This window comes from Balaenoptera acutorostrata, chromosome 3 (genome assembly GCF_949987535.1).
Source record: "Balaenoptera acutorostrata chromosome 3, mBalAcu1.1, whole genome shotgun sequence".
NCBI classification, from domain to species: domain Eukaryota; kingdom Metazoa; phylum Chordata; class Mammalia; order Artiodactyla; family Balaenopteridae; genus Balaenoptera; species Balaenoptera acutorostrata.
The window spans coordinates 16725594-16752090 of NC_080066.1; the positions used below are offsets into that span (position 1 = coordinate 16725594).

The 26497-nt window shown below is 36.0% G+C and overlaps 1 protein-coding gene across 1 annotated transcript in view; it reads left to right on the top strand.

Moving 5' to 3' along the window:
* The window catches only part of CCDC7 (coiled-coil domain containing 7), a 327643-nt gene that overhangs the window by 99770 nt on the left and 201376 nt on the right, over positions 1-26497 (top strand). The window contains exons 15-18 of the mRNA XM_057544500.1: positions 2364-2429; positions 4415-4633; positions 18200-18445; positions 19330-19402. Coding sequence (XP_057400483.1) covers positions 2364-2429; positions 4415-4633; positions 18200-18445; positions 19330-19402 — 604 coding nt within the window. The remainder of the gene's footprint in view (positions 1-2363; positions 2430-4414; positions 4634-18199; positions 18446-19329; positions 19403-26497) is intronic.

A 26497-nucleotide genomic window follows, 5' to 3' on the forward strand; every position in this document is an offset into this window, starting at 1 on the left:
GCAGGTTAGGTGGGGAGTGCAGTAATGGTGTCTGCCGGTGCTTCTGTTTCTGGGGAGTGTTTCTACTGTCCACCACCCCTCCAGCTGATGCTTTTAGATTTGCAAATGACTCCTCTTCACATATAATCATGGCACTTTTCAGACCGCTATTATTTCCCTGGGTCTCCAGGTGAGTGAGACCATATGTCAGCCCTTTGGGGGGAGGGGGTTCTCAGTTTTCTATAGCACTTTGGGACCGTTGGATGTCAGCCCTATTGGTTTTCAAAGCAAGGCATTTCAGGGGTTCCTCTCTCTGGTGTAGATCCCAGGAGCCAGGGTGCTTGATATGGGAAGCATCCCTTGCTCCTCTGGGGAAAGTGCCTGTCTGGTGAGATCCCTCTCTAAAGTGTGCTGTCATGCTGGGGGTAGGGTTTCTGGTGAGAGTGTTTCTTTGCCTCTCCTACCTGTCTTGATATAGTCCCTTTTTATTCTTTGTTGTGGAGTGCTTGTTTGGCTAGTTCTAAAGTTCTTTTCAGAGGGAACTGATCTGTATGTAGGTATATATTTGCTGATTCCATGGTAGGAGGTAAGTCCAGGCTCTTGCTGTGCCCCATCTTTAACCACCTTCCCTGTAAATTTTCTTTTCTTTTAAGAGTCAGTCTCATTTTCCTGTTTCTTCAGATTCAAATAATTCTTAATTTTATCTTGGATATTGTGAATGTCATGTTGTTGAAGCTCTGGATTCTGCTATATTCTTCTTATGATTGGTACTATTTTTGTTTATTTATTTTGCTTTAATTTATTATTAACATGATTGGGTGCAAAATGAAAATTCTGTATTTAGGCAGCAGCTTAAATCACATTTCATTTCTTGTAGCTTTTGCTAGGCTGTTTAGAATCTTCCTTATGCATATATGCTTAAGGGGTCAGGGGTAGATTTGTGTTGTTTGTACAGATGGCTTGGGGCTCCCTCTCTCTGGCTCCCTTCTTTGTGTGATTTCCCCTAACCTTTCCAGTGGCTGTGGTTGCCCTGAACTCTGTACCCTGGTTTGTAAGGTCTAAAAACTCAGGTTTGTTTGTTTGTTTGAATTAGCTATTAGGGTTCTGCCTGGCTCGGAGGGTTTGCCCTCAGACTAGAAGCCAGGAAACAAGGATCTTATGTAGGACTCTTCCGTTCTTCCAAGTGTCAGCTTCTCTCAAGAATCTACCTAATCTTGTTGGCTCTCTAGTGTTGATATTTGTATTTTGTTTAGAGTTTGTGGTTGTTATTTGTGGCAGGGTTTGTCCAGTAGGAACTTGCTCTACTATACCCGAATCAAAACCGGGGACTTTATTTTTTTTTGACTTTTTATTTTATATTGGAGTATAGTTGATTAACAACGTTGTGTTAGTTTCAGGTGTACAACAAAGTGATTCAGCTACAGCTACATATACATGTATCTATTCTTCAAATTCTTTTCCCAATTGGGTTGTTACAGAATATTGAGCAGAGTTCCCTGTCCTAGTTCCTTATTGGTTATCCATTTTAAATATAGCAGTGTGTACATGTCAATCCCAAACTCCTAACTATCCCTTCCACCCACCCTTCCCTCATAGTAACCATAAGTTCGTTCTCTAACTCTGTGAGCCTGTTTCTTTTTTGTAAATAAGTTCATTTGTATCACTTTTTTTTTTTGCAAATGATGTGACAGGTGATTAGTCTCCATAATTTACAAACAGCTCATGTGGCTTAATATCATCAAAACAAACAACCCAATCAAAGAATGCACAGAAAACCTAAATAGACATTTCTCCAAAGAAGACATACAGATGGCCAAGAGACACATGAAAAGATGTTCAACATCGCTAATTATTAGAGAAATGCATCAAAACTACAATGAGATATCATCTCACACCAGTCCGAATGGCTATCATCAAAAAAAAAAAAAAAAAAAAAAGGAAAGAAAGAAACTGGGGACTTTAGATATGGTTCCTCAAACTGTCTTCCATCTGATGGAGAATTCTTGAGACTTTCCATGCATAGTAGAATCTACTCATTCTCACAAAATCAGAACTATATTTCTTTTGTGTTAAGAGTAGAGTTGCTTCTTTTCTTAAAATTTGAAATACTTGTATTTAAATATTTCAGGCCTTGAGAAAAGGAGTAATGAAATGTTTACTGTAGTTATAATTTCGTAGACTCAAAGTCACTTTTCCTATGGAAAATCAATAGGAAGCTATAGCTACAGAAGTTCCACCATTCTCCCTGAGAAGTGTGCAGTAAATGTTTATGCTCAAATCATCATCTTGGCTATCTATGCACTTTAGAAAGGTAATAATTATGACAATAAATTAATAAAAACAAAAATACTAAATGAATACTTTCCCCCCATATTACATCCTAGAAAGTAACACATGCTCTGAAAATTGAGAACAGAGTTCTTCGGGAACAACTGAAACAAGCTTTACAGGTAAAAAGATATCATGTTCCCTTGAAATTGTTAACAAGGGAAGAAAATATCTATAAACAACTTTTTAAATGAATAATTTTAACTTTGTAAACTAATAGGTCTATATATTGTATTATTTTGCCGGGTTTAAAGTATTCTCATTTTATGCAATGGAAATATATTAATAAAATTTAGTATGTATTCTTTCCAAACAGTAAGCTAGAAAGAAAATTGATATACAAACTTAAAGCAATTTATTTCTAGATACAAATGGGTTTTTTTGAAATTAGCATAATTATTATAGGATATATTGAAATAAGAAACTGGTGATTTCACAGAGGAACAATTAAGGAGGATTTGCTCATCCAAAAATCAATATAAAATATAAAAACACAATAACTAAAGCAGTGTGGTTCTGGATTTGGTACTGAATGAAAAGTCCAGAAACAGATTCAAATGAATGTAGTAATTTTATAGTTTATAGTTTTAGTTATTAAAATTTTTTCATAGAAGGATAAAATAGTCACAAAAGTAAACTACTGTGAAAACATTGTTGGGTTTCTAGTTAATGTAATACACTAAAATAAGTTGCAGATTGGTTTGAGATCCAAAAGTACTAACTGAACTATTAATATATTGGAAGAAACACTGAGTAACAATTACATGTCTTGGCTAGAACAAGGCTTCCTAAGCGTTATACCATAAAGGAATATGTTAATATATTTGGCTATATATAAAATAAAACTTTTTATGGTTAAAAAATTCATGAGATATAAAGATAAATGGAAAATCTTTACAAAATGTTTCATATCAAGATCTTTTACAAATATACAGGAAATATGGATATTCTTCCTCCTAAATAGACAGAGGACACAAATAGGCAAGTCATAATTGAGAAACACACATGGCCAATAAATGCATACAAATATATTCATCCTTACTAGTTATCAAATAAATGCATTTTAAAATAGCAGAGGGATACATATTTTTTACCTACCATTTTGTTAAAAATTTAATGAACAGAAATATCCAATATTTGTGGATTTGTGCTGCAATGAGCTGTCTTTCACATACTTCTATTGTCAGTATGGATTGATACTTTTCTGGAAGAAAATACATAACAAAAGTCTTGGAAAGACATAGTCTTTACAGTGAACCATTCCACTTCTAAAAATTTATTGTAAAAAAGAAAAACATGTACAGATATTTTGTACAAGTATGTAGAATAGAAAAATTTTAATAGCAAATTTTTTTAAATTACCAATATGTCCATTGATAAGAAATTTGCTAAATTAATTAAGGTATATTATTAAAATGTACTTCTGTTAGCTACTCTGATTTGGATGTATATTTATCATCATGAAAACATACCTTATGACATTATTTAATGAAAAGAGCATATTATGCCTCTATGTATAGTATGATCCAATCTAGATAAAAGTTTAAAAATACATATACACATATGCACTAGCTATAATTAGAAATACTTAAAAAGAGTATATATCAACATGTTAACAGTGAGCTTTCTGTTTGTGGTGAGACTGTGAACTTTTTTCTTTCTTTCACACAAATAACTTGTTAATATTACAAGTGACATTAAAAAATTTATTGTAGAAGAAATAAATTACTTTTCACATTTTCTTTTATTATTTGACATTACAGATCTTAATTATCTTGGGTACATTCTATGTATAATGTATGCATTTTATTAACTTTTATTGTGCCTGTATTATAATTAGAGCCTTAAAAAACAGTGGCCAGTAGAACCTCTTGGCGTATAAAAATAGCCCTTTAAGTAGAAGAGGTTTCTTCATAGTTTTTAATTTTAACTTGGATCTGTTAAACTATGGATTATACCAGTGGTTTAACTTAGTTTCCTCTAACTCTGTAAAAATAAAATTAAGAACCAGTATGGGCATGAATATATGAAGATTCCTGAAAGTTGTCATGTTGGCAGGAAAATGTCATAGAAATAATGCTTGACAAAGTTACTTTTTTAAAAACAGGAAGCTGAAAGAGCTAAGGAGCAACTTGGCTATTTCCAAAATCAAGAAATGGAGTTACTTAAAAGTGAGGGAAAGACCAAGACAACAGAAATGGGTATTGATAAAATAGAAGTTAAAGGTGAAGATTCAAAATATATACCATTGGAGAAAGACACAAGAAAAACACTAGTGGCAGATTCAGGTGGACAAAAAAAAAATGATAAAATTAAACATCCACAGGTAAGGAAATAACCAAAACAGTAATAAGTGTTGTAAGAAAGTTAACCTTTTATATTATTATTTACTTCATTTGTATATTATTTTAAAAAATTTTCTATGCACTATCTTTTGCTTGGAATTTTGCCTTTTGCCTTTTGGTTATGTCAGTTCATTATTATCTGGAATTTGAATCTATAAATTAACTGTGTATTGATTTTTGTGGGTTTTTGGTAATCCAGATATTTCCTTTTTTGTTCAGGACAGTTGATCCAATACAGACTTGTCAGATATAAAATAATGTTTTATCTTTAAACATTTTTTATTGAGGTATAATTGACATACATTATATTATTTTCAGGTATACAATATGATGATTCAGTATTTATATATATTGTAACTGGATCACCACAAGTCTAGGTAACATCTATCACTATACATAATTACAGAACTTTTTTTCTTGTAATGAGAACTTTTCACATTTACTCTGTTAGCAACTTTCAAATATGCAGTGCAGTATTAACCATCATCACTATGCTGTACATTACATCCCCTAGACTTGTTTATTTTATAAGTGGAAGTTTGTACCTTTTGACTCCCTTCACCCATTTTGCCCACCCCCCCGCCCCCAGTTCCTGCCTCTGGCAACTACCAATCTGTTCTCTGTATCTATGCGCTTAGTTTTTGTTTTATTTTGTGTTAGATTCCACATGTAAGTGAGATCATATTGTATTTGTCTTTCCCTGTCTGACTTATTTGACTTAGCATAATCCTCTCAGGGTCCATCCATGTTGTCACAAATGGCAAGGTTTCATTGTTTTTCATGGCTGAATAATATTTTACTGTGTGTGTGTGTGTGCACGTGCGTGCACATGCTTATGTATGTATATATATATATATATAATATTTTCTTTATCTGTTCACCCAACAGTGGACACATAGGCTGTTCCCATAACTTGGCTAATGTAAATAATGCTGCAGTAAACATGGGACTGCATATATCTTCTCCAGTTAGTGTTGTCGTTTACTTTGGAAAAATATCCAGAAGTGAATACTTCCTGGATCATCTGGTAGTTGTATTTTTAGTTTTTCTGAGGAACCTCCATACTCTTTTCCATAGTGGCTGCACCAATTTACATTCCCACCAACAGTGCACAAGGGTTTCCTTTTACCTATTCTCACCAACACTTTGTTATTTCTTGTCTTTATGCCAATAGCAATTCTGACAGGTGTGAGGTGATGTCTCATTGTGGTTCGGATTTGCATTTCCCTGATGATTAGTGATTTTGAGCATCTTTTCATGTACCTATTGGCCATATGTATGTCTTCTTTGGAAAAATGTCTATTCAGATCATCTGCTCATTTTTTACTCAGATTGATACTATTTTTTTTTTTGCAATTGAGTTTTATGAGTTCTTTATGTATTTTGGATATTAACCCTTTATTAGATATATGATTTTCAAATATTTTCTCCCATTTAATAGGTTGCCATTTCATTATGTTGATGGTTTCCTTTGTTCTGCAGAAGCTTTTTAGTTTGATGTAGTTCCACTTGTTTATTTTTGCTTTTGATGCCTTGCTTTTGGTGTCAAACCCCCAAATTCAATAAGACCTATGTCAAGGAACTTATTGTCTATGTTTCTTTTTAGAAGTTCTATAGTTTCATGTCTTACATTCAAGTCTTTAATTCGTTTGGAGTTAATTTTTGTGTATGGTGTAAGAAAGTGGTCCAGTTTCATTCTTTGCATGTGGTTTTCCAGTTTCCCAACACCATTTATCAAAGAGACTGTCCTTTCTCCATTGTATATTCTTGGCTCCTTCATCAAAAATTGATTGACCATATATGCATGAGTTTATTTCTGGGCTCTCTACTCTGTTCCATTGATCGATGTCTGTTTTTCCCCCCATATCATACTGTTTTGATTTCCATAGCTTTGTAATATCATTTGAAGTCAGGGCACATGATGCCTCCAGCTTTGTTCTTCTTTCTCAAGATAGCTTTGACTATTCAGGGTCTTTTGTGGTTCCATACAAATTTTAGGATCGTTGGTTCTATTTCTGTGAATATGCCATTTGAAATTTGATAAGGAATGCCTCGAACCTGATGATTGTTTTCAGTATTATGGACATTTTAACAATATTAATTCTTCCAATCCATGAGCATGGAATATCGTTCCTCTTATTTGTGTCTTGTGCCATCAAGGACATATGGTTTTCAGTGTACAGGTCTTTCACCTCCTTTGTTAAATTTATTCATAGCTATTTTATTCTTTTTGATGCAATTGTAAGTGGCATTGTTTTCTTAAGTTCTCTTTTGGATACTTCATTTTTATTGTATAGGAATGCAGTAGATTTTTGTTAATCAGTTTTGCATCCTGCAACTTTATTTATAGTTCTAATAGTTTTTTGGTAGTCTTTAGGGTTTTCTCTATCATGTCGTCTGCAAATAGTGACAGATTTATTTTCTCCTTTCCAATGTAGATGCCTTTTATTATTATTATTATTATTTTGCCAAATTGCTGTGGCTAGGACTTCCAATAATATGTTTGATAAAAGTGGCAGGAGTGGGCATCCTTTTCTTCTTCCTGATTTTAGAGGAATTGCTTTCAGCTTTTCATCTTTGAGTATTACATTATCTGTGGGTTTGTTATACATGGCCTATTTATTGTTGAGTACGTTTCCTCTATACTCACTTTGTTGAGAGCTTTTGTCATAAATAAATGTTGGATTTTGTGAAATGTTGTTTTCTTTTACAGCTATTGAGATGATCATACAACATTTATTCTTCATTTTGTTAATGTGGTATATCACATTGATTGATTTGTAGATATTGAACCATTTCTGCAGCCGTGGTAGAAATCCCTCTTGCTCGTGATGTATGATCCCTTTAATAGATTGTTGTATCAGTTTGCTAACATTTTGTTGAGGATTTTTGCATCTATGTTATTAAGGGATGTTTGTCTGTAATTTTCTTCTTTTGTGGTGACCTTGTCTGGTTTTGGTATCAGAGTAATGCTGGTCTTGTAAAACGAGTTTGGAAATATTCCCTCCCCTTCTATTGTTTGGACGAGTTTGAGAAAGATTGGTATTAATTCTTCTGTGGATATTTGATGGAATTCATCAGGGAAGTGTCCTGGTCCTGGACTTTTGTTTGTAAGGAGTTTTATTTATTTATTTATTTTCTTAAACATCTTTATTGGAGTATAATGCTTTACACTGGTGTGTTAATTTCTGCTGTATAACAAAGTGAATCAACTATATATGTGTACATATGTCCCAATATCTCCTCCCTCTTGCATCTCCCTCCCACCCTCCCTATCCCACCCCTCTAGGTGGACACAAAGAACCGAGCTGATCTCCCTATGCTATGCGGCTGCTTCCCACTAGCTATCTGTTTTACATTTGGTAGTGTATATATGTCCATGCCACTCTCTCACTTCGTCTCAGCTTACCTTTCCCCCTCCCTGTGTCCTCAAGTCCATCCTCTATGTCTGCATCTTTATTCCTGCATCTTTACTGTAGACAGTTTCTCTGCTTTCAGTAAAAGTATCTGGATTTGAAGAAATCACTGTGAACAAACACTGGAAAATCTGATAGGTTCCAGGGAAAATGATCATTAGCTTTATAAACATACTGAATGTGAGGTTAAACTTAGTAGTAGCAAGAACCCACAAGGCTATTTTCTTTTTTATACTGTTACTTGTATGTATTTATTGTAACAGCATGTACTCTCTGTAGAACATTTAAAATATTCAGAAAATAACAAGAAAAGAATAAATATCTCTGACAATGCCAATTTCCAGAGATAATAAATAAAATTATGGATTCATTATCCTTAATAGTAGTAATCAGTCTGTTCAATTTTTCTTTCTTCATGATTCAGTCTTAGAAGGTTGTATATTGTAGGAGTTTATGAATTTATTCTTGATTGTCCATACTATTGGTGTATAATTGTCATAGCAGTCCCTTTGGATCCTTTGTATCTCTGTGATATCAGTTGTCATGTTTCCTCTTTTATTTCTGATTTTATTTATTTGAGCCTTTTATCTTTTTTTCTTTGTGAGTCTAGCTAATTGTCATTTTTGTTTATCTTTTCAAAGAACCAGCTCTTGGTTTTATTGATTATTTTTTGGTCATTTCTTTAGACTCCATTTCATTTATTTCCAATGTGATCTTTGTTATTTCCTTTCTTCTACGAAACTTGGGCTTTGCTCTTCTTTTCCTCAGAGTGTAAATTTATGTTATTTATTTGAAATTTTTCTTATTTGTGAGTTAGGCATTTATTACTATGAACTTTCCTCTTAAAACTGCTTTCATTGCATCCCCTGTATTTCAGTATGTTGTATATCCATTTTCTTTTGTCTCAAGGTACTATTTTAATTTTGGTTTTGATTTCTTTCTTGACCCATTGGTTGTTCAGTAGCATGTTGTTTAATCTTCACATATTTGTAAATTTTCCAGTTTTCTTCTTGTAATTTATTTCTATTTTCGTAATATTGTGGTTGGAAAAGATACTTAATATGATTTTACTCTAATCCTAAATTTGTTAAAACTTGTTTTGTGGCCTAACATGTAATGTATCCTGGAGAATGTTCTGTGTGCACTTGAGAAGAATCTGTATCCTGTTTCTTTTGAATGGAATGTTCTATATATATCTGTTAAGTTAATCTGATCTAATATGTCATTTAAAGACAATGTTTTCTTATTGATTTTCAGTTTGGATGATCTATTCGTTGATGTAAGTGGGGTATTAAACTCCCCTACTATTATTGTATTGCTATATATTTCTCCCTTTAGGTCAATTAATAGTTGGTTTATATATTTGTTGCTCCTATATTGCATGCATAATATTATATCCTCTTGTTGGATTGACCCCTTTATCATTATGTAATACCCTTCTTTGTCTCTTGTTATGGTTTCTGTTTCAAATTTTGTCTGATAGAAGTATAGCTACTCTAGCTTTCTTTTGGTTTCCACTTGCATGGAATATCCTTTTCCCATTCCTTCACCATCTGTGTCTTATTTCTCTTTCTCTCTTCCTTTGTGGTTTGCTTTCTTTAGTGGTATGCTTAGATTCATGTCTTATCATCTTTTGTGTATCTACTATAAGTTCTTGAATGGTGGTTACCTTGAGGCTTTCATGTAACAAGTTATATTTATAACAGTCTATTTTAAGTTGATAACAACTTCAGTTTAAATACATTCTAAAGCGCTACATTTTTACTCTCCCCTTGCCATGTTTCATGTTTTGGATGTCACATTATACATCTTTTTGTCTTGTGTATTTCTTAACTAATTATTGTGGTTGCAGGTATTTTTACTGCTTTTGACTTCTGACTTTCACACTAACTTTATAAATGATTCATTCACTATGTTTACTATATATTTACCTTTGCCAGTAAGATTTACACTTTCACATGTTTTCTTGTTACTATTTAGCACCTTTCTAAAAAGAAATCACTTAACGTTTCTTGTTAGTGTTGTTTAGTGGTGATGAGCTCCTTTGGCTTTTGCTTGTCTGGAAAACTCTTTATCTCTATTTCAATTCTGAACAAAGATGTTGCCAGGTAGAGTATTGGATGGGAATCTTTTTCTTTCAGCACTTGGAGTATATCACAACACTCTATTCTGGCCTGTGATGTTTCTGCTGAAAAATATGCTGACTCCTTTTTTTTCTTTTTCTTTTGTTTTAATTTTTTGGCCACACCATGCAGCATGTGGGATCTTAGTTCCCTGACCAGGGATCGAATCCGTGCCCCCTGCAGTGGAAGCACGGAGTGGAGTCTTAACCACTGGACTGCCAGGGAAGTCCATATGCTGACTGTTTAATGGAGGTGCCCCGTTGCTTTTATTTTCTTGCTTGCTGTTTTTAAAATTATCTCTTTGTCCTTAACTTTTCACATTTTAACTATAACGTGTCCTGGTGTGGATCTCTTTGAGTCCAGTTTATTTTGAATTCTCTGGCCTTCCTGGATCTGGATGTCTGTTTCTTTCCCCAGCTTAGGGAAGTTTTGTACCCATTATTTCCTCAAAACAGCTTTCTGCTTTTTCTCTCTCCTTCTTCTGGGTATCCTATAATGTGACTGTTAGTCCACTTGATGTTGTCCTGTTAGTCCCTTAAGCTATCTTCACTTAAAAAATTTTTTTTAATTTTTGCTGCTCTGATTAGGTGGGTTCCTGTGCCCTGTCTGAGTTCTCTTATCCTTTCTGCTGCTTCATCTAGTCTGCTCTTGAACCCCTCTAATGTATTTTTCAGTTAAGTTATTGTATTCTTTAGCTCTCTGGCTTCTTTTTTTTAATTTTTATTTTTTAAAATTTATTTTATTGAAGTATACAGAAAGTCCCTTACATACGAACGAGTTCTGTTCCAAAAGCATGTTCATGAGTCCAATTTGTTGGTATAAGTCCAGGAACGTTAGCCTAGGTACCCAACTAACACAATTGTCTATATAGTACTGTACTGTAATAGGTTTATAATACTTTTCACACAGATAATACATAAAAAACAAACACAAAAAATAAACATTTTTAATCTTATAGTACAGTGCCTTGAAAAGTACAGTAGAACAGTACAACAGCTGGCATCAAATGAACAGGCAAGAAGAGTTATAGACTGGAGGAGGGAGTGGAGGTGGGAGATGGTAGAGCTGAAGGATCATCAGAAATAGGAAAAGGAGGGCAAGCTGCAATTTCACTCACACCTGACGTTGATGACACAGATTCTGATTCCTTGCTGGATTCAAGTCTACCTACCCTCTTGAAAAAACGTTCCAGTGATGTCTGGTTAGTAGCTCCTTTTTTCTCATCATAGATGACATGGTAGCTCTGGATTGCATTCTGAATGGCTGCTGCAACCTTCGTGTGTACTGTTCTACATTCAGGTCCTGTGCCTCAAAAACTAACATTGCTTCCTCAAATAAAGAAAATCCCCTTGCCATTTCCTGCATTGTGAATCTCTTCAGTTCTTCAGTTACTTCTTCTTGTCACTCCACTCTCTCAATTATTTTCACTTTTGTTTCCATTATTATCGCTTGGTGCTTCTTAGCAGTACCAGCTACATCACCACTGCTTTTACACTTGCTTCCGGACATCCTGGGCTTGAAATAAAGATACTGTACTACTGTACTCTATATAGTACTGTACAGTAAAGTACACAAAAGCACAACCACTTGTAGAGGATGCACACACATGACAGTGTACACCAGACATGTGAGCTAACTTACGTGATTGGACATGCAAACGCATGTTCACATCTTTGAAAGTTCGCAATTTGAAGGTTCATATGTAAGGGACTTACTGTAGTTGATTTACAATGTTTTGTTAATTTCTGCTGTACAGCACAGTGATTCAGTTATACGTGTGTGTGCGTGTATATATATATATATATATATATATATATATATATATACACGCACACACACGCACATACATTCTTTTTCATATTCTTTTCCATTATACTTTATCACAGGATATTGAATATAGTTCCCTGGGCTATAAATTAGGACCTTGTGGTTTATCCATTCTGTATAATTTATCCCTCCCCTACCCTCTTTCCCCTCTGGTAACCATAAGTTTGTTTTCTGTGTCTGTGAGTCTGTTTCTGTTTTGTAGGTAAGTTCATTTGTGTCACATTTTAGATTCCACATATAAGTGATATCATATGGTATGTCTTTCTCTTTCTGACTTCACTTAGTGTGATAATCTCTAGGTCCATCCATGTTGTTGCAAATGGCATTATTTCATTCTTTTTTATGGCTGAGTAATATTCCATTGTATATATGTACCACATCTTCTTTATCCATTCAGCTGTCGATGGACATTTAGGTTGTTTCCATGTCTTGGCTATTGTGAATAGTGCTGCTATGAACATAGGGGTGCATGTATCTCTTTGAATTATAATTTTGTCCAGATATACACCCAGGAGTGTTATTGCTGGATCACATGGCAACTCTATTCTTAGTTTTTTGAGGAACCTCCATACTGTTTTCCATAGTGGCTGCACCAGTATACATTCCCACCAACAGTGTAGGAGGGTTCCCTTTTCTCCACACCCTCTCCAGAATTTGTTATTTGTAGATATTTTTAATGATGGCCATTCTGACCAGTGTGAGGTGGTACCTCATTGTAGTTTTGATTACCTTTCTCTAATAATTAGAGATGTTAGCTCTATGACTTCTGTTTGGATTTTTCTTGGATTTTTCTTACATTTTCTTTCTCTTTGTTCAAGTTCTTACTGTGTTCCATTCTCCTTAGTTTGGTGAGCATATTATTATGACCATTACTTTGAACTCTTTCTCAGGTATTACTTATCACTGTTTCATTAATGTTTTTTCTGTCTATTTAAAATTGAAGTATAGTTGATTTACAGTATTGTATTAGTTTCAGATGTACAACATAGTGATTTAATATTTTTATAGATCATAATCCATTTAAAGTTATTACAAAACAATGGCTATATTTCCCTGTACTATACAGTGTATCCTTGTTGCTTATCTATTTTATATGTAGTGGTTTGTATCTCTGAATGTTATTTTTGTTTGGTTGGCCTTGTGTAAGGTGACCTTGTCATTCAACCCTGCCTTAGGTCTGGGTTGTCTCTCAAACCTTTGTTGTTGTCCAAGCAGCCTATTTTAGTTGTAATAATTCTCAGTCATTGAGGGTGTTCCTAGACCAGTCAGTGTCTTAGAGGGGAAATCTCATTCCTAGATTCAGGCTGATTTGAAGTGAGACCCTCCGCTAATAGCTTTTAAAGGATGCAAATATGTACAGTCCCATGTGACTGCAAGTGTAAGCCCTGCTGGCCCCCAGAACTGGGCAAACTGGAGGTGTCCTGGGCAGCAGTCAAAAAACTGGGGCTCCAGACGAGTGTACAGGCTCCTTTCTGTGAGATACTGTTGCTGACCAGGGTCCTTGGACTCTTTAATGAATAGAAATTGATGAGGTCAGACAAGAAATTGAGGCAAGGCTTTATTGGGACTCATGCTGCAGCATGAGGGAGTAGAAACAAGTCCATGTGGTCTAATGTAGTGGTGGTCTAATGTGTAATATTAAGTCAGTGTTTCCGTATTGATTTTCTGTCTGGATCATCTGTCCATTGATGTGAGGGGGATGTTAAAGTCCCCTACTGTTATTGTGTTACTGCCAATTTCTCTCTTTATGTTTATTAATATTTGCTTTATGTATTTAGGTGCTCCTGTGTTGGGTGCATATATATTTACAATTGTTTTATCTTCTTGAATTGATCCCTTTATCATTATTTAATACCCTTCTTTGCTTCTTGTTATAATCTCTAAGTCTATTTATTTTTGATATAAGTATTGTTACCCCAGCTTTCTTTTGCTTTCCATTTTACATGGAATACCTTTTTACATCCCCTCACTTTCAGTCTGTTGTATGTCTTAGATCTGAAGTGAGTCTCTTGTAGGCACCATATATGTGTGTGTGTGTGTGTGTGTGTGTGTGTGTGTGTGTGTGTGTGTATATATATATATGTATATATATATGTATATATATATATATATATGTGTATATATATATATATATATATATATATATATATATATATATATATATATAGTTTTTGTGTCCATTCAGTCACTCTGTGTCTTTTGATTGGGGCATTTATTCTGTTTACATTTAGTGCGATTATTGATTAATATGTTCTTATTGCCATTTTGTTAATTGTTTTGGATTTGGTTTTGTAGGTCTTTTTTCCCCTTTCTTCTTTTGTTCTTTTGTGATTTGACGACAATCTTTAGTGTCATGTTTGAATTCTTTTCTCTTTTTGTGTGTGTGTCTATAATAGGTTTTTGGTTTGAGGTTACCATGAGATTTATATATAGGAATCTCTCAATATATATATGATTATTTTCAATTTCTGATTTCTTAATTTTAAATGAATTTTAACAACCCTGTATTTTTACTTCCTTTCCCCCATGATTACTGTTTTTGACATCATCTTTTTGTTTTATGTATCCCTTAACTGCTTATTGTGAATATAGATAATTTTACTACTTTTGTCTTTTAACCTTCCTACTAACTTTGTATGTGGTTGATTTACTACCTTTACTGTATATTTGCTTTTATCAATGAGCTTTTTCCTTTTGTACTTTTTGTGTTTCTAGTTGTTGCCTTTTCTTTTTCGCATAGAGAAGTTCCCTTAACATTTCTTATAATGCTAGTTTGGTGATGCTGAACTCTTTGCTTTTACCTGGTTGTAAAACTTTTGCTCTCTTCATCAAATCTGAAGGAAAGCCTTGTGGGGTAGAGCATTTCTTGTTGTAGGTTTTCCCTTTCATCATTTAAAATATACCATGCCACTCCCATCTGGCCTATAGAGTTACTGCTGAAAAGTTAGCTGATAAACTTATAGGAGTTGCCTTGTACCTGACTTGTTGCTTTCCCCTTGCTTTTAATATTCTCTCTTCATCTTATATTTTCTTATTTTAATTACAGTGCGCCTTGGTGTGGTCCTCTTTGGGATGATTGTGTTTGGGACTCTGTGCTTCCTGGACCTTGATGTCCATTTCCTTTCCCAGGCTAGGGAAGTTTTCAGCTATTATGTCTTCAATTATGTCCTCTGCCCCTTTTTCTCTCTTCTCCTTCAGGGATGCCTCTAATGCCAATGTTAATAGACTTGATGTTGTCTCAGAGGTCTTTTAAACTGTCTTAATTTCTTTTTTATTCTTTTTTCTTTTCAGCTTCAGTGATTTTCATTATTCCTTTTCCAGCTCACTGTTCCATTTCTCTGTATCATTTAATCTCCTATTGATTCCTTGTAGTGTATTTTTTTTAAATTTTATTTGTTTATTTATTTATTTATGGCTGAGTTTCTGTGCAAGGGCTTTCTCCAGTTGTGGCAAGCGGGGGCCACTCTTCATCACGGTGCGCGGGCCTCTCACTATCATGGCCTCTCTTGTTGCGGAGCACAGGCTCCAGATGTGCAGGCTCAGTAGTTGTGGCTCACGGGCTCAGCTGCTCCGCGGCATGTGGGATCCTCCCAGACCAGGGCTCGAACCCGTGTCCCCTGCATTAGCAGGCAGACTCCCAACCACTGCGCCACCAGGGAAGCCTCCCTTGTAGTGTATTTTTAATTTTAGGTATTGTATTTTTCAGCTCTTTTTGGTTCTTCTTTTTATCTTCTAACTTTGTTAAACTTCTCACTGTGTTCATTCTTCTCCCAAGTTGTTTGATTATTTTCATGATTATTACCTTGAACTTTTTGTTGGGTAGATTGCCTACTTCCATTTAACTTAGTTCTTCTTCTGGGACTTTATCTTGTTCCTTTGTTTGGAACATGTTCCTCTGTTGCCTCATATTGCCTAATTTTCTGTTTTTCTTTCTGTTTATCTTGGAGAAGGAGCCTTTTGTAGGAGATGTCCTATGCGTCCCAGGAGCACACTCCCCTCTGGTCACCAGAGCTGTCTGTTCTAGGAGTGACCCCTATGTGGGCAGGCTGACTACCATGAGTAGTCTCCTAGATGTGGCTGGGCCCTGGTCTGGTTGGTTGCCAGGCCTTGCCATGTGTGGAGGCTCTCAGCCATTGGTTGACAGGGCTGGGTCATGAGGTAGCTGGCTGTGGAACCCTGGGGGCTCTTAGGGCTAGTCCTGGCCCACTGGTGGGCAGAGCTGTGTTCTGGGGTGGGTGTTTGCTGGGCTGGTATTCCCAGATGTAGTGTCAGCCTGCTGCCATGTGGGGCTGGTTCCTGACAGGGCTGGCTGAGGGGTCCAAAGTATCTCATAACTGGTGCTGGCCTGTTGGTGGATGGCACCAGGTCTTGGGGTCCTGGAGCTGGTGTCAGTGTGCTGGTAGGCAGGGCTGGGGCCCAAGGTGTCCTAGGGCTAGTGCTGGCTCACTGGTGGGCAGAGCTGAATCCTGGGTATGTCCTGGGTCTCTGGCTGTAGGTCCCTGCGAGTCACAAAGCTGGTGTTTACCCACTGGTAGGTTGGGCTAGATCCCAGAGCCACTGGCTACGGAGCCCATGGTGTCCCAGTGCTGGTGTTGGCCTGCTGGTGAGTAGGTCCAGGGCCCAGGGGGTTGCAGCACAGGTGCTGGTCTCCTGGTGGGCAGCTGAATCCTGATAAGGTAGGCTGCAGGGTTGTGATGATCCTGGGCTGGCATTTGCCCACTGGTGGTGTGGGTCAGGGCTCAAGGGATCCCAGGGCTGGTGCCCACCCACCTGTGTGTGAATCCACATCCTGGGCCTAGTTCTGACCCACTGGTAGGCCACTGGTAGGTCCTGATGTCTCTGGCTTTTGGACCTAGAGGTACCAGAAGTGGTGTCAGACTGCTGATGGGCAGGGCTGGTTCATGACATAGCTAGCTGTAAGATCTGGGGTGTCCTGAAGCTTGTTTCAGTCTGGTGGTAGGTGGGGCCAGGTGTCTGGGCGCCTGGCTGATGGGCCTGAGGTGGCTAATACCTGGTGTTCGTCTGCTAGTGGGTGGGGCTGGGGCCCAGGGGGTCCCAGGGCTGGTGCCTGCCTGTTGGTGGGTGGGCTGGGTCCTACCATGGCAGGCTGCAGGCTGCAGTGGTCCTGGGGCTGGTGTCTGCCTGCTGGTGGATAGAGCTATGTCCCAGGGTGGCTGTGGGCTCCGGGCATCTTAAGGTAGCTAGTGGGTATGTCCCTGCCTGGCTAGTTGCTTGGCCTGAGAACCTTGGTTCTGGTTCTGACAGACTGGTGGCTGAGGCTGGGTCCCAGTGCTAATAAGCTAGAGGGAGTATTCCAAAGTGACATTTGTTCTACCAGTGTCCATGTGGTAGAAAGAGCTCCCCAAAATGGCTGACACCAGTTGATGTGTCCCCATGGTGAGCTCCAGTTGCCTCCTGACTTTCTGGTAGGCTCTCCAAGATCAGCAGGTGGGTCTGACCCAGACTCCTTTCAAATTATTGCTTCTATCATGACTCCTGGGCCACGTGAGATGGTGTTTGTGCCCTTTAAGAGGAGAGTCTCTATTTCCCATAGCCTTGTGACTTTACCGAAAGTAAGCCCCATTGACCATCAACGCCAAATATTCTGGGGGCTTGTCTTCTTGGTGTAGGACTCCTGGGCTGGGAAGCCCAGTGTGGGGCTTGGACCTCCCGTTTCTTAGGGATAACCTCTGCCATTGTAATTATCCTCCCATTGTGGGTTACTCACTTGGGGCTATGGATCTTGACTGTACTGTGACTCCACCCCTCTGACCTGTCTTGTTGTGGTTCCTTCTTTATATCTTTAGTAGAAGATCTTTCCTGCTAATCATCCAGTTTTTCTCATCAATGGTTGCTCTGTAAATAGTTGTCATTTTAGTGTGCCCATTAGAGGAGGTGAGCTCAGGGTGTTCCTACTCTGCCATCTTGGCCAAGCTGAGCCTCTGTGTGCCTTTTAAAACCCAGGAGATATATTATCCTTAGCCTGTTATCTAGCATCAATTTCACATTTGTATTACTATTAGTGAATAATTATAATTGCTTATTTAATATTCTTATGGATTATGAAAATGATTCTTTAGTTACAAATAAATGTTGTTCATATAATCTAATAGCAGATGTTTCGTAATTCTAAAGCTCAGAGAAGGAAAGAGCTAGCCCTGCTATTTCAGATCTTTCACAGATCCTCAAGTCTCAAGATGGATCACCTTTTTTAAACACTTCAAATGAAGTTTTAACTGATGAAGATCTGTCCTATCTACTTTCGTCAAAGACCCATGATAAATCACTTACAAGAATATTATTGAGCAAAGAAATTCAAGATTCACAGTCTGTTGGAACATTGCTTCAAGGGAATGAAACAGTGACAGCATCATTCATTTCACCCCCTGTTGTTAAAATAAAGACTCTGGGTACTGACATCTCAAAGGTAAGATACAGTACAAAAACTTGAAAGCTATTTATTTTAATTGCTATACTCCTTCAATATTTTGAATAAATGTTAATTAAAAACATCAATATTTTCTTATTTAAGTGGAATAAAAAGTTTGCCTTTTGATACAACCTGTTTTATATTTAGAATTTTAAAGCGATATTTGGGAATCAAAGTAATATTTTAATGTAAAAGTTCTAATCTATACCAACAAAGAATTTGTGGCTTAGATTATAGTTTTAATGATAAATTAAAAGATACTCAATTTCTAACTGAGACAGGGAAATTTTTATTTCAGGTTCATCTACAAAAATGTACATTATTTATACATTAAGGTATTTGTGAAAGCATAGTCGTTTTGAAATAATTTTATATGCCTTAAACAAGCCCTAGAAAATTATTAGAATTGCCTTTGTTAAAATACTATTTAATTAGAAAATTCTTATTTTAAAATTTGGGGGAAAAGGGAAATGATAAAATGGCTGTACATATTTAACATATATTCATAATATTTTTTATCATATAAGTTATTAAAGTAGCCTTATAAAAATAATTTTTTAAAGCCATTTGAGTTTCTCTAGAGATTGAATCAGGTGAAAATATAAATCTAAACTAGAATCATAATAAAAAATTATTAACATGATGTATTTGGAATTATTTATGAGGAAGAATCACAATATTGCTTGGGTGGGTCCCTCCACACCATTAAGTGTTCCCAAATGTCTCTCAGATCCATTAATTGTTCTCATTTTTAAATTTGATACATTCAGGAAATAATGAAAAGTAAAATGTTACTGTAATGACATTGTAGATATAAAAGAAGGTAATTAGAGTTCTAAGATGTATAATTTTTAATTACTTATTTTAACTTTGTAATTAAGGCTGATATTTTAGAAGAGAATTTACGAAGTAAGATTAAAAAACAAACTTACGAAGAAGCAAGAGAATTTCAAGGTAAAAAGATTTTCTGTTTTGTAAGATAAAAATGTTAATGATTGTGTGTTCCCGTATTATAAGTAAATGAAGTGAGAACATTACTAAATGTAGAAATAACTTCTTAGACAGTCATGAGATAATATACAAATATATTGACCAATACATAAAAATTAATTTGGTGAGTTAACATATTACTCAGTCTATCTTAAGTAAAATTTGTGTAAAGGGAAGTGATAGCTTTGTCTCAACCAAATAACAGTATATGGCATTATGAATTCTTAACATAATATTATACCAAAAATTCATCAGGGTATAAGCAGGAAAAAAGATGATTTGTGTTATAAATAAGTAATATTTTAGCTAAGGTTTTTGGGTGTTTGATGTATAATATATTTTTTTAAATGTAAGTTTATTCTTCTTTTCCAACATGTATAGCTTTTATAACCAACCCATGTCTTATTGCATTGGCCGGAACTTCCAAAATCAAATTAAATGGTTGTGATGTAGAGTGCAGGAGTATCACTCTTCTTTTGTGCTTTGAACAGAGAGTGCCTCTACACTTTCACCTGTGATGATTGGTTATCTGAGATAAATATTTTTTATTATGGTCAGGATGTTTTCTTTTGTTCAAAGTTTATTATGAATTTTTAACCAGCAGTTGAACTCATTTTAATCAGTTGACAAAAATTTTTTTCATTGCGGTAAAGTATACATAACATTTGACATTTTAATCATCTTTAAATAAAGTATACAATTCAATGGCATTAATTGCATTCACAGTGTTGTGCAACCATCACTACGTCTATTTCCACAACTTTTCATCACCCCCTCCAAAAAACTTGTTAAACGACAACTCCCATTCCTGTCTCCTTCCAGCCCCTGGTAACCTCTAACTTACTTTCTGTCTCTATGGACTTGCCTATTATGTTTCATATAAGTGGAATCATATAATATTTGTCTTTCTGTGCCTGGCCTGTATCACTTAGCATAATATTTTCAAGGTTCACCCACATTGTAGCATGTGTCAGAATTTCATTTCTTTATATGGCTTAATAATATTTCGTTGTATGTACATACCACATTTTGTTTATCCATTCATCAGCTGATGGACATTTAGGTTATTTCCACTTTTGGCTATTGTGAATAATGCTACAATGAACATGGTGTATGGTATCTGTTTAAATCTCTGTTTTCAATTGGGTAGGAGTGTATTCGCTGGATCATAAGATAATTCTAGGTTTAGCTTTTTTTTTTTTAACATCTTTATTGGAGTATAATTGCTTTACAATGGTGTGTTAGTTTCTGCTTTATAACAAAGTGAATCAGTTATACATATACATATGTTCCCATATCTCTTCCCTCTTGCATCTCCCTCTCTCCCACCCTCCCTATCCCACCCCTCTAGGTGGTCAGCTTTTTGAGCAACTGCACAACTGTTTTCCACAGTGGCTGACCCATTTTATGTTCCCAGTAGCAATGTACAATGGTACACATCCTTGCCAACACTTGTTTTCCTTTTTGTTTAAATTATGGTTATTCTAGTAGGTATGAAATGTATCTCTTTGTAATTTTGATTCACATTTATTTAATTACTAAAGATGTTAAGCATCTTTTTTTGTGCTTATTGGTAATCTGTATATCTTCTTTGGAAAAAATGTCTATACAACTCCTTCACCCATTTTTTTTAAGTGGGTTGTTTGTCTTTTGTTGCTGAATTGTAGAGGTTCTTTATATATTCTGGGTAGTAAACCTTTATCAGATACATGGTTTGCAAATATCTTCTCTCATTCTATAGGTTGTCTTTTCACTTTCTTGATAATATTCTTTGCTGGATAAGAATTTGTAACTTCATGAAGCCCAATTTATCTATTTTGTTCCTTGTGCTTTTGGTGTCATATATGAGAATCCATTGCAAAATCCGAGGTAATAGAGATTTATCCCTGTGTTTTCTTCTAAGAGATTTATGAATTTAGTTTGAGTTGCTTGTTGTGTATGGTATGTTCTGCAAAAGTATATGGTTTTTGCCCACAGATGGCAGCTCATACCTATTAATGGTGGGTCAAAGCAGTGACTTGGGACCTGAACATGGGATGTAGAGCAGCAGCAGCAGCTCCAGTCCCATAGATGGTAAAGTTCTGTAGCTTCCTGATTTCAGAGAGCAGGGCAAATCAGCAGCTGGGGTCACTGGGGGTAGGTCTCACTGCAGTGACAGCTCCAGCCCCAGGGAGGAGTTGCAGTGGCATGAACTCCAGTCATCTCTGTCAGCTGGCTACTGTGTTGGTGAAGGCTGTGGGGTTCCTCTCATATCCACGGTGGTGAGACTTGCTGGGGTTCTCCTGCTCTTATTTTCCCTATGGGATGAAAACCCTCTCAGGGCATTCCTCTAGGCACTGAGCTGCTCTGGATTGGGGGATGTGGTGATGCAGGTAAAATGCTGCCTACATTTTTCTGTGCAGCCATCCTTGGTTTTTGAGCTCCATGGGGTTTCTGCTGCTTCTTTGTTGGAGTCCAGAGCTTTCCCAGAGCTGTTTTTGTTGGTTTATAATTATTTATTTATTTATTTTGTTGTTTTTGTTGGGGAGATGAGGGTTGAGACCTCTTAGCCCTCCATCTTGCTGACATCACCTTCCCAGTGTTTTTTTTTAATAGTTTCTTTTACTCTGTTGAGAATTACCATCAGTTCACTGACAATGTCCATCTTTTCCTTTAAATCCATGAGCATATTTATAATAGCTTTTTTCAAAGTCCTTTTTTGGCTAATTCCAATATTTGCATAATCTCCAGATCTATTTCTATTAACTATTTTCCCCCCTGGTTTGGGGTCATATTTTCCTATGTGCATGTCTAGTATTTTTAAAATTATTATTACATGTTGCTTACTATGGATTCTATTTTTTTTAACTCTCAATAATGTTTTCTTATTTTGAAGAATACTGTTTTTAGTTTTTGAAGGCATTTAACTTACTTGTGGGTCAGCTTTGTCCTGTTGAAGCTTGGTTTTGGGCTTTGTTAGTCCATGCCTAGACTAGTCCTTTCTTTAGGGCTAGAGTAGCCCTACTCCTAAAAAGTGGCCTTTTTGAGCTCTAAGCTAAGCATTTTGGATATTAGCAAGGTTTCTCCACTCTGAATAATTGGAACCCCAGTGTCTCCCATCACTATGCAATATCTGTAAACTCCACGCAGCTCACAGCTCCAAAATAATTTATTTCTTCCAGACTTTATTGTGTTTTGTATTGTTTGTGGGCAATTTAGTGTCTTCCCAAAGACTCAAAGGACTTTATGCAAATTTCAAGCGCTCTATGCTTATACCTTTCTATATGGTACCCTGTTCCACAAATTCTGTTTACCTCATTAGACCCAAACCTTGATCTCTTGTCTCTTTTCAGTGAGATCCTTTTCCTGTATTTGAGCTGTACTTACCTGTACTACTAGGAATGCACCCTGAGAAAACCACCAAGATGAATAATGTGTTTCTCTGCTCCAAGGCATCACAGTCTTGTGCTCTCTGTTTCCACTGCCCAAAAGCATTTGCTTCCTATATTTTATCTAGATTCAATTTTCATAGATCATTGATTTATTATCACAGTTTGTACACTTAGCCTTTGTAGTTCACTGTACACATGCTAAAAAGGAACATACTGGAAACTCATATATGTTTTTATAATGAGAAAATAAAACTCTTTCATGTGTAACTCTTCCTCTTCCATGAGGAAGGGTCACATACTTTTTCAGAGTTTTCCAGGTACCTAGGTTATCTGAGGGCAAAAACCATGTACTTTTGCAGAACAGAAAACGGATAATGTAGGAGATAAAAATTTGCCTATGGATCAAAATTTAGACTCATATGTTGAGGTACATTCTCTCTATACCCACTTTGTTGAGAGGTTTTTTTTTTATCATAAATGATTGTTGAATTTTGTCAAATGTTTTGTTCTGCACTTGAGATGATCATGTGACTTTTATCTTTCATTCTGTTAATGTGGTATATGACATTAATTGATTTGCATATGTTGGACCATTCTTGCATCTCAGGGATAAATACCAGTTGGTCATGGTGTATGATCCTTTGAATATCCTGTTGAATTCAGTTTGCTAGTATTTTATTGAGAATTTTGCATCTATGTTCATCAGGGATATTGGGCTGTAGTGTTCTTTTCTTATGTTGTCTTTGTCTAGTTTTGTTATCAGGGCGATACTAGCCTCATAAAATAAGTTTGGAAATGTACAAGAAAATGTACATTCACGCACACACATACACACACCTGCTAGAATTTTTATTGAGATTGCATTTTAAAAAACTAAATTTGTTTATTTATTTATTTATTTTTGGCTGCATTGGGTCTTTGTTGCCGTGTGCGGGCTTTCTCTAGTTGTGGCGAGTGGGGGCTACTCTTTGTTGTGGGGTGTGGGCTTCTCATTGCAGTGGCTCTCTTGTTGTGGAGCACGAGCTGTAGGCGTGTGGGCTCAGCAGTTGTGGCTTGCGGCCTCTAGAGCGCAAGCTCAGTAGTTGTGGTGCACAGGCTTAGTTGCTCCAGGGCGTGTGGGACCTTCCCGGACCAGGGCTCAAACTTGTGTCCCCTGCATTGGCAGGTGGCTTCTTAACCACTGTGCCACCAGGGAAGTCCGAGATTGCATTTTTAAAATACACACAAACACACACACACACATTGGAGAGGATTGATACCTTTTCAGTACTAATTATTCCAACCCATAAACATGGTACATAGCTCTATTTCTATACTTCTTTTAAAACTTCTCTCAGTAATAATTTATACTTTTCCCTGTGGAAGACATGCATATTTACTAGAAAAGAGGAACATTTTCTAACTGTAAAATGGTAAATTCAACTGGAGTACCCCTAAATTTATATGCAACCAAGAATACAGCTTCAAAATATATAAAACAAAGTGTAATAGAACCAAAAGGAGAAATAGAAGATCCATAATTACAGCTGGAGATTTTAACAGATTTCTCTGTAAAGAAAAAGAAGAATTGAACAACAAGATTATCAAACATACATATACACATATTAAACATATACTGGATCATAAAGCAAGGATCAAGAAATGTCAAAGGATTAAAGTCATGTACACTGTCTTATGACCAGAGTACAATAAATCTAGAAACTAATAACACAAATTTAACTATGTCCACTTTATCTGGTGTTAGTAGAACCACACCAACTTTGTTTTAGTTAGTATTAGTATGATAAATCCCTTCGCATGAATAGAGTAAAGTTTAAATGACACTGTATGTCTTCTTCATGGCTCTGTTGGAGCTTGCTCAGTCTTGAGAAGCTAAAGTCACAAGAAGGCCACATATAGGTCCTCTTATCAACAGTCCCAGCTGAGGCAGACATGTGAGTGGTGAAGTCTCTAGCTCACATTGTCCTTTCAGTCACAAAAGTTTTATTTTGATGAAGTCCAATTTGTCTGTGTTTTTATTAGTCACATAGAATTTTGGTGCCACATGCAAGAAACTATTGCCTAACCTAAGGTCATAAAAATTTACTCATATTTTCTTCTAGGAGTAGTATAATTTTAACTCACTTTTATGTCTATAATACACTTTGAGTTGTATATAATGTGACACTGGAGTCCAACGTCATTCTTTTACATGTGGATATTCACTTGTTCCCATCACCATTCGCTGAGAAGACTGTTCTCTCCCCACTGATTTTTCTTTTGGAAAATCAGTTGATCATAAATGTGAGAGTTTATTTCTGAACTCAGTTCTATTCTATCAACATATATGCAATAGTAAGTTTTTAAATTGGAAAGTGGGAGTTTTCCAACTTTTTTATTCTTATTCAAGATTGTTTGGGGTACTCTAGGTCCCTTAAGTTTCCAGTTGAGTTTTAGTATCACCTTATCAATTTCTGCAAAATAGCCATCTGGGATTTTGATAGGGATTAAATTGAGTCTGTAGATTATTTGGAGTGTATTGTGATCTTAACAATATTAAGTCTAATAATCCATAACCAGGGGTTGTCTTTCCATTTATTATATCTTATTTAATTACTTTCAATGTTGTTTTGTCATTTTCAGTGTACAAGTCTTACACTTATTGTTAAATGTATTCTTAAGTGTTTTATTGATTTTGATACTATTGTAAATTTTTTTTAATTAATTAATTAATTAATTTATTTATTATTATTATTTTTTGGCTGTGTTGGGTCTTCGTTTCTGTGCGTGGGCTTTCTCTAGTTGCGGCAAGCGGGGGCCACTCTTCATCGCGATGCGCGGGCCTCTCACTATCGCGGCCTCTCTTGTTGTGGAGCACAGGCTCCAGACGCGCAGGCTCAGTAGTTGTGGCTCACGGGCCCAGTTGCTCCGCGGCATGTGGGATCTTCCCAGACCAGGGCTCGAACCCGTGTCCCCTGCATTGGCAGGCGGATTCTCAACCACTGCACCACCAGGGAAGCCTGATACTATTGTAAATTTAATCATTTTTCTTAATTTTATTTCTGACTATTTCTTGCTAGTGTGTTGAAGTACAACTAAATTTGTATATTGATCTTATCTCTAACCTTTGCTGAATTTATTTTTTCAAATAGGTTTTGGTTTTTTTGAGTGTGTGTGTGTATGTGTATATTCCTTAGATATTCTCTATGTGATTTTTTAATTGTTATTCTCTTCTCTATTTTATTTATTTTTGCTCTAGTCTTTATTATTTGCTTCCTTATGCTTGCTTTGGGTTTACTTTGTTTGCTGATGGTGGTCTCTTTTCTTTTCAAAATAAGAGGTATCTGAAGCTGTACATTTTTTTGTAAGCATCACTTTATCTGCATCCCATAAATTTTGGTATGGCATGTTTTTGTTTTCTTTCATCTCGAAGTATTTTCTAGTTCCCTTGTGATTTCTTTTTGATTGGTCATTTAGGAGTGTGTTTAATTTTCACTGATTTGTGAATTTCCTTAATCTCCTTCTATTATTGATTTCTAATGTCATTCCACAGGGGTTAAAGAACATACTTTATATGATGTCAAACCTATTAAATTTATTGAGGTTTGATTTATGGCCTAGCATATTGTATATCTTGGAGAATGTTCCATATGTGTGTGAGAAGAACACGTGTTCAGTTTTTGTTGGATGGAATGTTCTCTAGAAATCT